The 14,348-nt window shown below is 57.5% G+C and overlaps 1 protein-coding gene across 1 annotated transcript in view; it reads left to right on the top strand.

Moving 5' to 3' along the window:
* The window catches only part of PDGFRB (platelet derived growth factor receptor beta), a 37,701-nt gene that overhangs the window by 9,164 nt on the left and 14,189 nt on the right, over window positions 1-14,348 (top strand). Inside the window, exons 3-11 of the mRNA XM_058543966.1 lie at window positions 6,713-6,758; window positions 7,904-8,227; window positions 8,756-9,022; window positions 9,688-9,815; window positions 9,931-10,105; window positions 10,667-10,859; window positions 11,505-11,620; window positions 12,930-13,053; window positions 13,487-13,698. Coding sequence (XP_058399949.1) covers window positions 6,713-6,758; window positions 7,904-8,227; window positions 8,756-9,022; window positions 9,688-9,815; window positions 9,931-10,105; window positions 10,667-10,859; window positions 11,505-11,620; window positions 12,930-13,053; window positions 13,487-13,698 — 1,585 coding nt within the window. The remainder of the gene's footprint in view (window positions 1-6,712; window positions 6,759-7,903; window positions 8,228-8,755; window positions 9,023-9,687; window positions 9,816-9,930; window positions 10,106-10,666; window positions 10,860-11,504; window positions 11,621-12,929; window positions 13,054-13,486; window positions 13,699-14,348) is intronic.

Here is a 14,348-nt window from a genome sequence, read left to right as displayed (position 1 = left end):
ATGGATTGTTCTGACATCATTCACATAAAGGGCTTAGCCCAGGCATTGGGCGATATGAACTGAATCAGAGGTAGCTATTATTATTCTTGTTGTTGTTCTCAAGGCCTTTTAAGTCCTTTTTCCCTTTTGAAGTGGCTGTCGGGAACCCAGATGGGATCCAAAGGACTCTGGTCCAGGGATCCACTGGGCCTGGGCAGAGCCAGGCCATATAGCCCTGCGGGTGGCCATGGGGACGAGCGGGGAGGCCAGCGAGGCGCCGGAGGAGGCAGGAAGTGTTTGCGCGGGAGGGAGGCAGGCGCACAGGAGCATGCAGTGGGCCTCCCTCCCTCACTGACCTCCTTCTCAGGCCGGTTCCCAGCCTATGTGGGGACCCGAGCCCCCTCCCCTGGGCCCCAGCGGCCGTGAGGCACACACTGAGCGCTTTCCCACGAACTGTTCCAAGTAGCTGGGCCTGCACGCTCCCCTGCCCCCAAGAACACACACTCTGGCGGGTGAGGGGGTGTGTGGCAGGAGGGGGCTCGGGCTGGGGGAATCAGTCCGTTCTTTATCAGCCTGGCTCTGATCCAGACAGATGTTTCGTTTTATTTTGAACTTCCAGAAAATAGGTCATTTCTTTCCATTGTGTCCCTGGGGAGGCCTCCTGGGGAGAGGAGCACAGAGTGAATGACGAGTGTGAGGCCTCACATGGTCCCTGGGGAGCTGGGAGGGCAGCACCCTCCCTCCCTCAGTCATGATGAGCTGTCGGCAGGGCCAGGCGTGAAGGTTCTTAACGGCTGGGCTAAGAAGCCAGCCTTGGGCGGTGGGGAGCCACGGAGGTGCCAGGGAAGGACCTGGTCAGATAGGTATTTAGAAAGGTTCCTCTGGTTGGTTTTGTGAGAACAGGTGGAAGGGGACAGACTGCAGGTGAGGAGATGGTAGGGGGGTGCAGTGGGACAGCAGAGGTGACCAAGCTTGTGCTGGAAGGGACAGGGGCAGGGGAATCAAAATGACGGTCTTTGGAACCACCCACTTGGACTTCCAGACCAGCTAGAGCCTATGTCATGCCCCAACTTAGCCTATTTCTGCTGCTTTGTTTGGGGGACCTAGTAGGCACCTGGAAAACATGAAGGTCCCCTGGGTCTAGAAGGGCCCGGGTGATCAAGCCGCATCACTGTGTGATTTGAGCCAGGTTGCCTGCCCTCTCTGGCCTCGATGTGATCCTGAGGCTTGTGGGAGATTCATTATGTAGGGGTGGAGTGCTGAGCCTTCACCAACAAGAGAAGTGGGGCATAGGATTGAGGGGGGAAAGTGGGAGCCCCACAGCCTCAGCCCCTTCCCAAGTTTCTACCCCCACCCCCACCTGTAACTGTCTCCCCACCCAATGGACCCTGCTGTCCCTCCTGGCTGCCAGGACGTGGTTCCTCCACCCATGCTGCAAGATTGCACCTACATCTCAGCCTACTTGGGGTAAGGCCACATGGGCCACCCTCGGCCAGGTCCAGCCTGTGCCGCCATCACTCTCATATTCTCCCAGCTGCCGGCAGGAGGACTCAGTCCGTAGTCCCAGATGCCACTTGCCCCCACACACTCCAGGCCTGGAGCTGGCTGCCTTCTCTGAGCTGAGTCATGACATCCCAGCTAGGGCCCCTCCTCAGCACCCCACCCCCACCCCCGCATTCCAACTCAGCACAGCTGCCTTCTAGGGCAGGGTCCTGGGAGCCACAACATGTCAGCCCTGCCCACCCTGTGTACAGATGGGGAAACTGAGGCTCAGAGAGGGGCAGGACCATACATGTAGGTGACAGAGCTGGGGCTAGAACCCATGTCCCCTTACTCTCAGCCAGGCATCTGCCCCTGAAGTTTGTCCCAGGGGCTGTGAAGTGCCCCTGGTGTGGAGAGAGGACTAGGCTGCCGGTCAGGAGACTGGAGTCTGTGTCCCACGTCTGCCAGCAACTTAGCAAGTCACCTCCTCTGAGTCTCAGTCTCCCATCCCTGCCTGGCCAGGACAGTGCAGGAAAATGACTTGGATATAAAGGTCTATGTATGGCAGGGCAGGGGGGTGTCCTGTGGGGACGGAGAGGGCAGCAGCTGTAGTCTGAACCCTGGGGCTTTGAGCCACTAGCCTCACATTTGGGCTGGAGGCAAGGGCTGCCCCATCAGGTGAGCTTCAGTGCCCCATTGGCCACCTGAGCCCCACTTGCCCAGGTCAAAACACTGGAACCTGCCCTGCCCTTTTCTAAGCCTCAGTTTCCCCACCTGCACAATGGGGCACACGAAAGGGTTGAATCAGATGGACGATCCCTGGGGGCCGTGGAGCTCTGACATTCCAAGACTCTAACCCCGCGACCCCAAGGCCAGGCCTCCTCCTCCCTCTGGCATCTTGTTTATGCAGAGCATCCTTGGCCCGAGACTGCCTGCCTGGAGCACCCCCTCCTCCCCGCAGCAAGGCTTCCTCCCATCCCTGTCTCGCTGCTATTTCTGCCCAGCCTGTTCCCCGCCCCTAGAATGAGTGTCCCTCTGTCCACTCAGGTGCCCACAGCCCCTCCACATCCAAAACTAGCTCAGTGGCAGCTCTCAATCCTGCTCTCCCGCCTCATTCTCATCTCGAGAACGGCGTCGTGCCCCTGGCACACACACAATCCCGCCCCCCCAGATTCCGAGCCGGAAATAGGGGTGGGGGCTCATTTATGATACCTCTCTCTCCAGTCCCCCAACATCTAATCACCAAGTCCTGTCGATTGTCAGCTAGATAAATCTCAGTCCCATCTGTTTCTATCAGTCCCCACTGCCCTCTCCCCAGCCCACACCCAGCAAGCAGAGAAGTGGCAGCCCAGGGTGGCCTAGAGCTCTCGCCTCAGATTAATCTCTGCTCTGCCTTCCTAGGCAAGTTCCTTAAGCACTCTCTGCCTCAGTTTCCCCATCTAAAACGAGAATGATCCTTGTATCTACCTTCAAGAGTTGGCTGAGGAGCAAGTGAGTGGATACACGTCAGGTGCTCAGAACAGCACCTGGGGCAGTAAATGTACAAGCACGGCAGCATTGTGAATTATCTGTGCACGCACGTGAGTGAATGTGTGTTCAGGTCATGTGGGGTCCATGTGTACAGGCTCTGTGCATGTTGTATGTGCACAGCTTTGCTTGTGCTGGCTACACATGTGATTTGCGGCACACGTGTGCACCTCACATGGGCGCATGGGAGAGCATGCAGGCAGCAGTCTGTGCTGTGGGCATGTATGCCAGGCACAGTGGGCGCTGCGTGCATGTGTGTTTGTGTGGGTGTGCACATGCTGAGTGCCTGCGTGAGGGAAGGCTGTGCACACGCATGGCCCCGTTGCACACGGATGTTTCAGAGCAGTGTGTGAGCGAGCGCGTAGGCAGGAGTCTGTGCTGTGTGCGCACGTGCTCACCGTGTGCAGGCCTCCCCCACTGGCAGCGGGCCCCCCTCCCTGGCCTGCCTGTGTCGTGGGAGCCTCAGGACCCCGAGGGAGGAAAGCTGCTGCTGGCGGATGTGGCTAAGATGAACTGGATTTATTTAGATTAAGGCGGTGGGAAAGGAGTGGAGACTTGTATGTGCTGGAAGGAGGGAAGGCTGGGGCTCTGAGAATGACTCCTCAACATGCTTGCTCCTCTGGGCTTGAGGTCCTCACTCTGCTCCCCCAAGAGAGTCCCTCTGATTCATTGTGAGGACCTGGGCAATTAGCCCATCTTTGGACCTCTGTCCCCCCAACCTGGCCAAACAGGAGGAATCATGAGGGTTTCCTGGCACACAGCACTCTCCGTGTGGACAAAGGGGGATCCCTGAGGGTCCCCCACCCCTCTGTTCTAGGGTCTTCCCGGGGCAGGAGAGTATGGCAGGTAGGGGGTGCCTGCTCCCTGACTGTGCCACCATCTTGTCCCAGGTGGCTCCTGCCTGGCGCGCAGCCCTCCCCCCAAAGAAGGGCAGTGGTCCCAGGCAAGCCCACTACCCCCAGTCAGTCGCCCGGCCCTTTTGGGTTGGCTAGAACCACAGCAGCCTCTGGGAAGCACAAAGAGGCCCAGAAGACCTTGAGTACACAACTGAGGGTGTCAAGGAGTCATCCAAGATGGCCCAGGCAGTCACGTTTGGGTGCCACAAACCCCACTCTGGTCTTTCCCAGTCCTCTGACCTGTTGTCCTTGCCACCCTTCCCCCTGCCACCTCCTGGGTTTCCATATGACCAGTTTATTTGTCTGGAAGTCACCTGAAAGACTGAGGCCCAGAGAGGGAAACAACTCATCAAAGTCCACACACCAAGTCTGTGACCCAAGGGTTGGGGAAATTCAATCCATGGAATGAGATGGGTTATGGATTCTCACATGACTCCAGCCTCAGGAATGTGGCCCCCTCCTTCTCATCAGTCCCCACCTCCCCAAACCACCCCAGCAGGAAAATAGTGACTAGAACCTTCTCTCTGGTCAATCAAAAAGGCAATTTCAGAACAGAGGTGGCTCTTTGAGATGATCCATCCAAACTTCTCCCCGTATGGATGGGGACACAGAATCCCAGAGAGGGCTGGAGACTTGCTCAGTCTCACGGTGAGTCTGAGGCCCCTTTTGACTGGAGCCAAAATGATCATTTCATAGAGAGAAGCCAGTCCAAGATCGCTGGGCATCTACACTCGCCCTAAGCTGTCTACACTCTCCCTGAGCTCCTTTGCCCAGCCTATCGTGGCCCCCAGCCTGATTCTGCCTTTTCCCTGTGTGACTGGGCCATGATTCTGATGTCTCTGGGCCTCTGTTGCCTGTTTGAGAAGGCCCCTCCCAGCTCAGTCTCAGAGACTCTAAGGCAGTGCCCAGCCCCAGGACCAACAGGAGAGGAACCAGGGTCGGGGGCTGCTCGCCCTGGGGCCCAGCCCACACGGCCCAGCCTTCCAGACCCAGGCCAGCCCCAGTTGCAGTGACCTCCCCCCTTGGGCTGGCTGACCAAATTCCTCCTTTAGAATAATAAACAGTGTGGCCAGCCAGAGAGGCTGGGAGGGGAGGGGCAGGAGGCTGAAATGACCCCCTCCCCCAGGCTCCGCTGCTAATGATTTTCTTTGGCTGAGATCTCTGGCAGGAAGGAGGGAGCCAGAGGGGCACCCACCAAGGGGCAGATGGGCCTCTGTGGGGGCTGCTGGCTCCGCCATAATGCTATTCCCTCCTGCTGGAGGAGGCCTGGCATCCAGCTGGAGGGGCGGGGCAGGAGGGATGGGAGTGGGGGTGCTGTGGAAGGGGTGTCAGAAGGGCTGGGCTTTGAGTCTGGAGCAATTGGGAGAAGGGAGAAATGAGGGGACCCTCAAGCAGGCTGGTCTGAAGGAAGGGGCAGAGGGAGGAGGAGAAGAGCAGATTCGCTCGGAGAGCTTCATGGGGTGCTGGGCAGAGCTGAGACGGGGGGTCCACTGGCTGGGAGTCATGCCTCTGTCCCACTACTAATGTGTAAATGCAGCCCTGTAAGTGGTACACTCATCATCATCTCATTTTGAGATCTGGAGACTGAGGCCACCGAGATAGCTATGGCACAGGAGGTAGCCTTGCTGGGGCTCAAATCCGGACCCCAGCCCTGGATTGGAAACTCAAAGGGGTGAGGTGGGGGGTGGAGTGGGGGCGAGCTGGGTGTGGCCTTAGGAGCTGGGCCAGGCTAGGCAGCCAACCAGGGAAGTCAGCAGACCCATGGCACTGAGAGGCTCCTTGTGCCTTGTCACATGGTCACTTCCCATGTTTCTTGCTCCGTGACCCCCATCCATGGTGGCCTCCTTCCTGTCGATGCTGCAGGCAGACCCCTCAAACCTGGCTGTTGGTGGTTATACCTGGCGCTGCCAAGGGCAGGAATAGAACAAAGACTCACCCAATTCAATCTGACTTTCTCCCCGTGTCCCTGCTTCTGTCTTTCTGCCTTCATGGTTTTGTGTTTCCTGGCTCTGTCTCTCTGTGTCTTTGTCTCCCTCTGCCTCTGGCATCCCAGGTCTCTTTGTCTTCTCAGACAAGGTCTGTGGAGTGTAACCTCGGGCAAACTTCTTTCCCTCTCAGGGCCTCAGTTTCCCCATTTGGACACTGGGGGTGGAGGAGGGGGGCTTGGATTCAGTCGTCTCCAAGGACCTTCGAAGCCTTGCTGTGCGGTGGGGCCTCCCCTGGGCTCAGCCCCTCGCCCCTCTCTCCGGGGCCTCCCTCTCAGCCCGGGGCTGAGTAGAGGGGGCCAGGCATGGGGGGTGCCCCCCCACATTCCACAGCCCTGACTCCCCCGCTTCCCTTCCCACAGCCGCCTCCATTTCCTGTTGTGCTTGTGGAGCAGTGGGAGTTCTCTGGGTTCTGGCTTACCCCCTCCTTCTCCCCCAGGCCTTTCATCACACTTTCCCAAATATTTGTCCTGGCAGATAAGAGCCTGGTATTGGAACTGTCACCCGGAGGACAGGCTGTTAGAGCTGGCGGGTCTCTGGACACCATCTAGCCCAATTCCCCCACCCCCACTGTACATACAGAGAAACTAAGGCCCAGAGAGAGGTGGGGGCTCAGCCAAGGCCACAGGAAGGGTAGAGGCAGAGCCCCAGCAGGGTCCAGGCACCCTGAGGGTGAGCCCAGTGCAGGGGGGAACCTGTGGGCATGAGTGCTCTTTCGGCCATGGGACACAGGTGGCCTCTGACTTCAGCCCCATGGATACGGAGGCTGGGTGGCCCAGACTAGGGCTCACTCTGCAGGACCCAGGTGCAACAATGGGCCCTGACCCCTGTTTAACTCTGCAGGACACCATGCGGCTTCCGAGTGCCAAGCCAGCTCCAGTCCTCAAAGGTAAGTAGGCTGTGGGGGGAAGAGGGTGACCTGGGGAGCCACTAAGCAGGACCCTGCAGCTGGCAGGGGCGGTGCATGTCAGCACCAGGGCCTGGGCGCCCAGGGGCACTGCCATGCTCTTGAGCCTCAACTTCCCACCTTTCCAGGGGGTCTCGGTGGAGGCCTCCTTCTCCTGCCCACCCCTCAGCTCAGAAACCTCAGCAGACCCCTGCTTGTCCAGAGCACCAGCTCAGATCCTTGGCTTAGCCCTCCACACCCCATGCCCCTCACCAACTGTCCCCACCCCACTCGCTAACAGTCACCCCGGCCTCCTATCTCTTCTCAGCAGTCGTTGGTATCAGTCTGGCTGGTCTGGTTCCGGTCTGGGGCTCCCCTCCCCTGCCTGGACCCCTCATTGGCTGTGAGCTCCCAAGTCCTGGCTGGGCCTCTCTCAGCACACCCTTCCCTCGCTCCTGCCCGTTACATGCAGTCAGCCCTCCAGGGGCTGGGCGGCTGACCAGGCAATCAATGGTCATTGGCAATCAATGACCAGCCAACAGCCTATCCGAGGATGACTGGCTGGCTGCCTGAGCACCCACCAGTCTGGGGGTCATGGCTTACAGAATCCTTCCCCAGGGGTGTCAGCAGGGGGAGGGCATCAATTACTCCACACTCCCCCAACCCCAGTCCCCTCCAGCCCCCAGGAACCTTAGTGTCTCTCCTGCCCCAGTCTGCCCCGCTCCGAGCTACCTGCCCCACCTCCCCAAGCAGAGCCACCTCTGGGCTTCCGGCGGAACCTGGGCAGCTGGGGCAGCTGCAGGGAAGAGGCTCAGAAAGTGACCTGGGAAGTAATGCAGGAACTGGAGGCCTGGGAATTGCTTCCCGAGGATTTCCTGATGCTTTGGGAGAACGTGCCCACAGCCTGAATGCAGCTGCGCTGCAGGACTCTGAGGCCGGGGGTCTGAAGGCACGAGATCAGGAGGCTTGAAGGAGCCCCTGGGGACCGGGCACTGGGTGAGCGGGCCTCAGAGCCGTGGGTTCCAGTCTGTGTCTGGATTAGGGAGGTGTGTTCTTCGCAGACCGTGCAGATGTGGCCTCCCAGGGTCAGCTGTGAGGAGAGGTGCTGAGGCTCCTGTGCCCTGATATCCGCTGCCTCCTCTCCAAAGGCCAGGTGCTGTTGCTGCCCCTGCTGCTGCTGCTGGGACCACAGGCCTCCCAGGGCCTAGTCATCACACCCCCGGGGCCAGAGCTTGTCCTCAACATCTCCAGCACCTTCGTGCTGACCTGCTCGGGTCCAGCTCCGGTGGTGTGGGAACGGATGTCCCAGGAGCCCCTGCAGGACACGGCCAAGACCCAGGACGGCACCTTCTCCAGCACACTGACGCTGACCAATGTCACTGGGCTAGACACGGGAGAATACTTTTGTGCCTACAAAGGCCCCCCTGGGCTGGAGCCTGGGGAGCGAAAACGGATCTACATCTTTGTGCCAGGTAAGGGCCCCCAGCCTGTGGGCTCGCTCCCTCACTCCGCTTCTCAACTGCAGGCATCTGGGGGAAGCTCAGAGCGTGCGTTAGTGACATCGTGAAATACAGCCAGCTTAGAAATGCAGACGAATCATGGAATCCAGCCTGGCTCAGTCCAGGAGTATGTCCACTCCCACCCCTTGGTGTGGATATCTGCCTCCTCCCTGGCAGCCCACCCCATAACTGGCTCCCAAGAACTCCGCATTCTCCACTGCTTCCACTGTGCTCCCTCTTGGCCTCCACATCCCATCTTCCCCATTCTCCAAGCTCCAGGGACCAGCTGCCCTTCAACTTGTGGCTTATCTTCTTTCTCACCTTGGTGCTGTCCATATCAAACGTTAAAGCTGGAAGGGAGCTCTGAAAGTATCCTTATTCTGTAATGGGAAGACTGAGGGCCAGAGAGGGGAAGACACCTGCTCAAGGTCACACAGCAATTCAGGGGATGGCCAGAAACCCAGCTCCCCGGACCCTCATTCTTGGCCCCGCCCCTGGCAGATCCCTCTGTGGGCTTCCTCCCTGTGGACCCTGAGGAACTATTCATCTTCCTCACGGAAATAACTGAGACCACGATTCCATGCCGAGTGACGGATCCGCAACTGGTGGTGACACTGCATGAGAAGAAAGTGGATGTCCCGCTGCCCATCCCCTACGACCCCCAACGTGGCTTCTCTGGTACCTTTGAGGACAAGACCTATGTCTGCAAAACTACCATTGGGGACAGGGAGGTGGATTCCGATGCCTACTACGTCTACAGCCTCCAGGGTGAGCCCCCTTTCTGGCCTGATGCTCGGCAGAGGCAAGTATGACCCTTCACAGAGCCCTTTCCAGTTTACAAAGTGTGCAGTCTTGGAAGGCAGGTAGTGTTTCCCCATTTTACAGATGAGGAAACTGAGGCTCAGAAAGAGGATGGAGTATGCCCAAGGTCACAGGAAGCATAGTCGCAGAGCTGGGCTGTATCCCGTGGTAGGCAAAGTCATACGCTAGAGCCACGTGGGTTTGAATGTTGACTCTGCACAAGGCACAGAGTCTCTCTGAGCCTGTGTCTTCCTCTGTAAAATAACGATAATAATGACTGCCTGCCTAGTAGGATTACTGTGAAGATTAAACACAAGATGGAGGGTACCTGGGAGCAGTTGTAAATTTCTCCTGTACTTAGATGCCCAGAGAGTACTTTGATTTCAAGACTGTCATCCCTTCTAGAATGTCAGCTCTCTGAGGACAGAAATTTTCTCTGTTGTGTTTACTACTAAAGGCCCAGTGCCTACAATAGTACTTGGCATATAGTAGGCATTCAATAAATATTTGTTGAATCAATGAATCTTCCACACCAATCAGCCCTTCCCTCTCTGGACCCCCACCCCATCCCCAAGCTGAAGTGCTGGTGGCTGGTGGTGATCCTCAGCCCTAAGACAGTCTCTCTCCACCAGTGTCATCCATCAATGTCTCGGTGAATGCAGTGCAGACTGTGGTCCGCCAGGGTGAGAACATCACCATCATGTGCATTGTGACTGGGAACGAGGTGGTCAACTTTGAGTGGACATACCCTCGCATGGAGGTAATGCTGGGCCAGGGGCTGGAGGCAGGGCCAGGCAGAGACGCACATCTCGACTTGCAGCCTGACTTCCTGGACCCTTCCTGATTTGGGGGGCTTGCCCCACCTGTCCCTACAGAGTGGGCGGCTGGTGGAGCCAGTGACTGACTTCCTCTTCGATATGCCCTCCCACATACGCTCCATCCTGCACATCCCCAGTGCAGAGCTGGGCGACTCAGGGACCTACATCTGCAACGTATCGGAGAGCGTGAATGACCATCGCGATGAAAAGGCCATCAACGTCACCGTGGTTGGTGCGTGCCCTGGGCTCATCCCCAACCCTCATTCTGTGCTAGACCCAGACCCTGTGCCAGCCTCAGTGCCAACCAAAGTCCCATTTCCAGGATAAACCCAAACCAAAGTACAGCGTCAGCCCCCAATCCAACCCTAATCCCAACCTAGACTCTCCGCCTAGCCAGAACCCCAGCCCCAACCCAGTTTCTAATCCCAACCGCCATCGCAGGCCCAGGCAGCCCATCCCAAATTCAACCACGCTGCAACTCACCTTGGTCACAATCCCGAGCCCCGTGAGAACTACAACTCCAGTCCCAATCTCAAACCCGGCTGCCCAACCAGTATCAACCCCAAATTCGGCCCCTGCTCCAGTCCCAGCCCCAACTTCAACCCCAGCTCCGATGACTCCACCGCTGGTTCAGTTCCTAAAGCCTGAAGCCCCGCCCCCAGAAGATGGGCTTCTGTGGCATTCAGTTGATGCCCCGCCTCCAGGAGCCCCGCCCCCGGGAGGCGCTGCCCCATTGGTGGCCGGGCCTAGCCCCGCCCCTACGGCCCCGCCCCTGACGGCCGCTCCCTTGCAGAGAGTGGCTACCTGCGGCTGCTGGGAGAGCTGCAACCTGTACAATTCGCGGAGCTGCACCGCAGCCGGACACTGCAGGTTGTGTTCGAGGCCTACCCGCCGCCCACTGTCATGTGGTTCAAGGACAACCGCACGCTGGGCGACTCCAGCGCCGGCGAGATCGCCCTGTCCACGCGCAATGTGTCTGAAACCCGGTGAGCAGCGCCGGCCCGCTCCATTCTTGAAGTTATCATTCTCTACAGAGACCAGGCAGCCCACAGCCTTCAGCCACTGGACAAACCTAGGCCCGTCTTTCCTGAGAGCCTACTATGTGCCAGGCCCTGGGGATGCTGCAGAGACCAGCACAGCTTCATCCCTCCTAGGGTTTCCTGTCTAGTAGGGTAAACAGACACTGGTCAGATGATCACCCAGATGGTGTTGTCCTTGTGATGGGTGGAGTCAGCAGGGCACAGCCAAGGACAAAAAGGCCAGATGAGTGGGAAAGAGGGGGCCAGGCAGGCCACTGCCACCTATGCATGGAAGGCAGCCCTGAGGCTGGAGATTAGCAGGCTGACATAAGGCGCAGTATGATAGGAAAAGCAGCGTCAGGCATTTCTGAAGGGGATGAGATGTGCCGCGGGAGGGAAATGATGCTTCTCCCACACTTTGGCTCAGTGGAGCTGCCTATGGGTGGGCGTTCAGGAGGCTGGGTGTGAGTCCTGGCTCTTCTACTGACACCTGTATGAACTTGGCAAGCCCCTTCCCCTCCCTGGGCCTGGTTTTTCTGTCTGTACAAGGAGAGTGGGGAGAGCTGTAAGAGTTCTGCCAGCTCTGACAGCTGGGCCTGTCCTGCTCCCCAGGTATGTGTCAGAACTGACACTGGTGCGGGTGAAGGTGGCTGAGGCTGGCCACTACACCATGCGGGCCTTCCATGAGGATGCTGAGGCCCAGCTCTCCTTCCAGCTGCAGGTCAACGGTGAGGAGCCCACCCCTCTGCTTTCCTTCTCCTGCCCCTCCCACCCCACTCCCTCTCCTTTCCTACACTGTCCACCCACCCACTGGAGGGGCAGGAGAGGGAGCTGGGGACTCAGAAGGCTGGGTTCTAGGCCTAGCTCAAACACTGTCTCACTGCCGTGTGAACTCATATCCCCTCTCTGGGCCTCAGTTTCCCTATGCAAGAAGGCCATTGGGCTAGATTGGAGTTTCTAAAATCTCAGGTATTCATGCACCAATGCCATGATTTTTCCTTCTCACATACCACTGATACTATACTACTAATTAGATAGTTACTGAGCAACTAATATGCCAGTCCGTTCAAGGTGCTTGAGGCCCTGCCTTTGTGCAGCTTGCGTCCTAGCGGGGGAAGACGAACATTCAACAGTAGGGGAAAAACCCAACAAATTGTGTAGAGGGTTAGAAGGTAACAAGTGCTGTGAAAGGAAAGAAGCTGGGTAGGGAAGATTGAGAGTTCTGGGGGTGGGGAGGGGGCGGAGAGGGTTGCAGTTTGAAACAGTGTGATCAGGGTTGGCCTCGTAGAGATGACATTTGCATCAGGACTTCAAGAAGGTGAGGGCATTAGCCAAGTGGCTGTTTGGGAAAGGACACACCAGGCAGTGCAAAGGCAGGAGCAACAGCAGAAAGGCCCGTGTGGCTGGAACAGAGTGGGGAGAGTGGTGGGAGATGAGGTCAGAGCTGAGATGGAGTAGCTGGGGGGTGGGGGGAGGGCAGACCGTGTAGGGCCCCACGGGCCCTTGTACGGACTTTGGCTCTTAACTGTGACTGAAATGAACAGCCATGGCAGGGTTTTGAGCAGAGGAATGACACTTAATGTTCTGTCAATTGAATTTCTAAAAATAAATGTGTTTTGAAAGAATTTAACCTCTCAATTGTAGATGGAAAATCAGCATCACATGTCATAAATATAAAGCAACCACTAAAATAAACTCCGAAACAAAACAGTGCTATTAAATTCTAGCTCCATGCTCTTGTCTTCCCAGGGCTCTCTCTGATCCTCGGCCTGCCCTCTCTTTGTTAAAAGGGAAGATTAGCAAGTCTCAGAGAAGTGTTAAAGACAGACTAGCACCCCACTGAGGCTTTCCCTTTGAAGTACTCAGAAGGGGACTCTGTCAGCTTTCACACGGCGATTCCTGCTACTTAATGTTCACCTGCCACCTGTAGCTCCCCGCCCCCAGGGGAGACTGGGGCTGGGTCCTCCCCGAGGGCCTTCCTCTCTGACTGCCTATTCTGACCTCCCCACCTCCTGGCACCACGCCCTCTCCCTGCAGTGCCTGTCCGTGTGTTGGAGCTGAGTGAGAGCCACCCTGCCAGCGGGGAGCAGACAGTCCGCTGTCGTGGCCGGGGCATGCCCCAGCCACACCTCACCTGGTCTACCTGCAGCGACCTCAAAAGGTGAGCAGACCCAGGGGCCTCAGTCTCCCAGAGTACTCACAAGCCCACTGGAAGGACCCAGTGAAGGACATCTAGTCCAGACCCTTCCTCGAGGCGCATTGTCCAGGCCAGAGCCACATTCTAAAAGATGTGGCTTCTTGGAGATGCTCTCCATGAGCTAAACTGTCCCTTTTTCTTTGATTCTGAGGGTCAAATGAAGGGAGTGGATTTTGCAATCCAGGACTCTCAGTTCTGTGGTAGGAGCGCCCCCTGCTGGTCAATCTAGGCACCACAGGAGGAACGCCGCTCAGGACCAGGCAGCGGGAAGTAGCGAGGACTGGATGCGCCCGGCCTCCTTCCACCACCACCTCGTGGCGCTGCCTGCTTTTGGCCTCAGTTTCCCCGCCTGCAGAGGGAAGGGACTGGAAGCATACTCGGCTGGCTCTCCCGGCAGGTGTCCGCGCGAGCTGCCGCCCACTCCGCTGGGGAACAGTTCCGAGGAGGAGAGCCAGCTGGAGACTAACGTGACGTATTGGGCGGAGGAGCAGGAGTTTGAGGTGGTGAGCACGCTGCGCCTGCGCCGCGTGGATCAGCCGCTGTCGGTGCGCTGCACGCTGCGCAACTTGCTGGGCCATGATGTGCAAGAGGTCACTGTGGTGCCACATTGTGAGTCCTCCAGCCTCGGCGGCCCTTGACGACCCCTCACCCCCACCTTAACCCTGCCATACTTGGGACTGTGCCTCTGCGTCCACAGCAGGCCAGAGTCAGCATGTCCACGGGCACTCAGGAGCATTGTGAAATCCAGAGTATGTTCCTCTGCACTTATACAACAACACAATATTGGCACACGTGTACATCCACGAGTATATATCTATGAATCATGCCTATGAATAGCACTATCTCCTATGCCTGGTGTATGGACACTGTATGTATGTTGTAAACCATGTACATGAGCATGCCTGATCCTTGGACCCAGGTGCAAACCCTCCGAGTGTAGCTTTGTAAACCATGTAATGAAGCATGCCCAGTCCCCAGATCCACTCATGAAGCTAGAGTGTATGTCTGTGAGCATGTACGCAAATACGCATGATGCCTATGTGTGTAAACCCACCGACAGTGTTTGTAAACCACGTACGTGAGCATGGCCAATCCCCAGACATGTATATAAACCCACGAGTGTGTGTCTGTATGCATGTACATGCGAGTGCACAGTCCCCATACAAGTGTGCAAACAATGCAACTACAATTCCCGTGCGTGTGTACAAACTGGCATAGTGCGTGTCCATAAGCATGGAGTTGCAGCACACCTTTCTGTG

The sequence above is a fragment of the Diceros bicornis genome, chromosome 1 (assembly GCF_020826845.1).
Source record: "Diceros bicornis minor isolate mBicDic1 chromosome 1, mDicBic1.mat.cur, whole genome shotgun sequence".
In the NCBI taxonomy this organism is placed as follows: Eukaryota; Metazoa; Chordata; class Mammalia; order Perissodactyla; family Rhinocerotidae; genus Diceros; species Diceros bicornis.
Note: the sequence above shows the minus strand (reverse complement) of the source record. Positions and strands in the feature narration are given on the sequence as shown.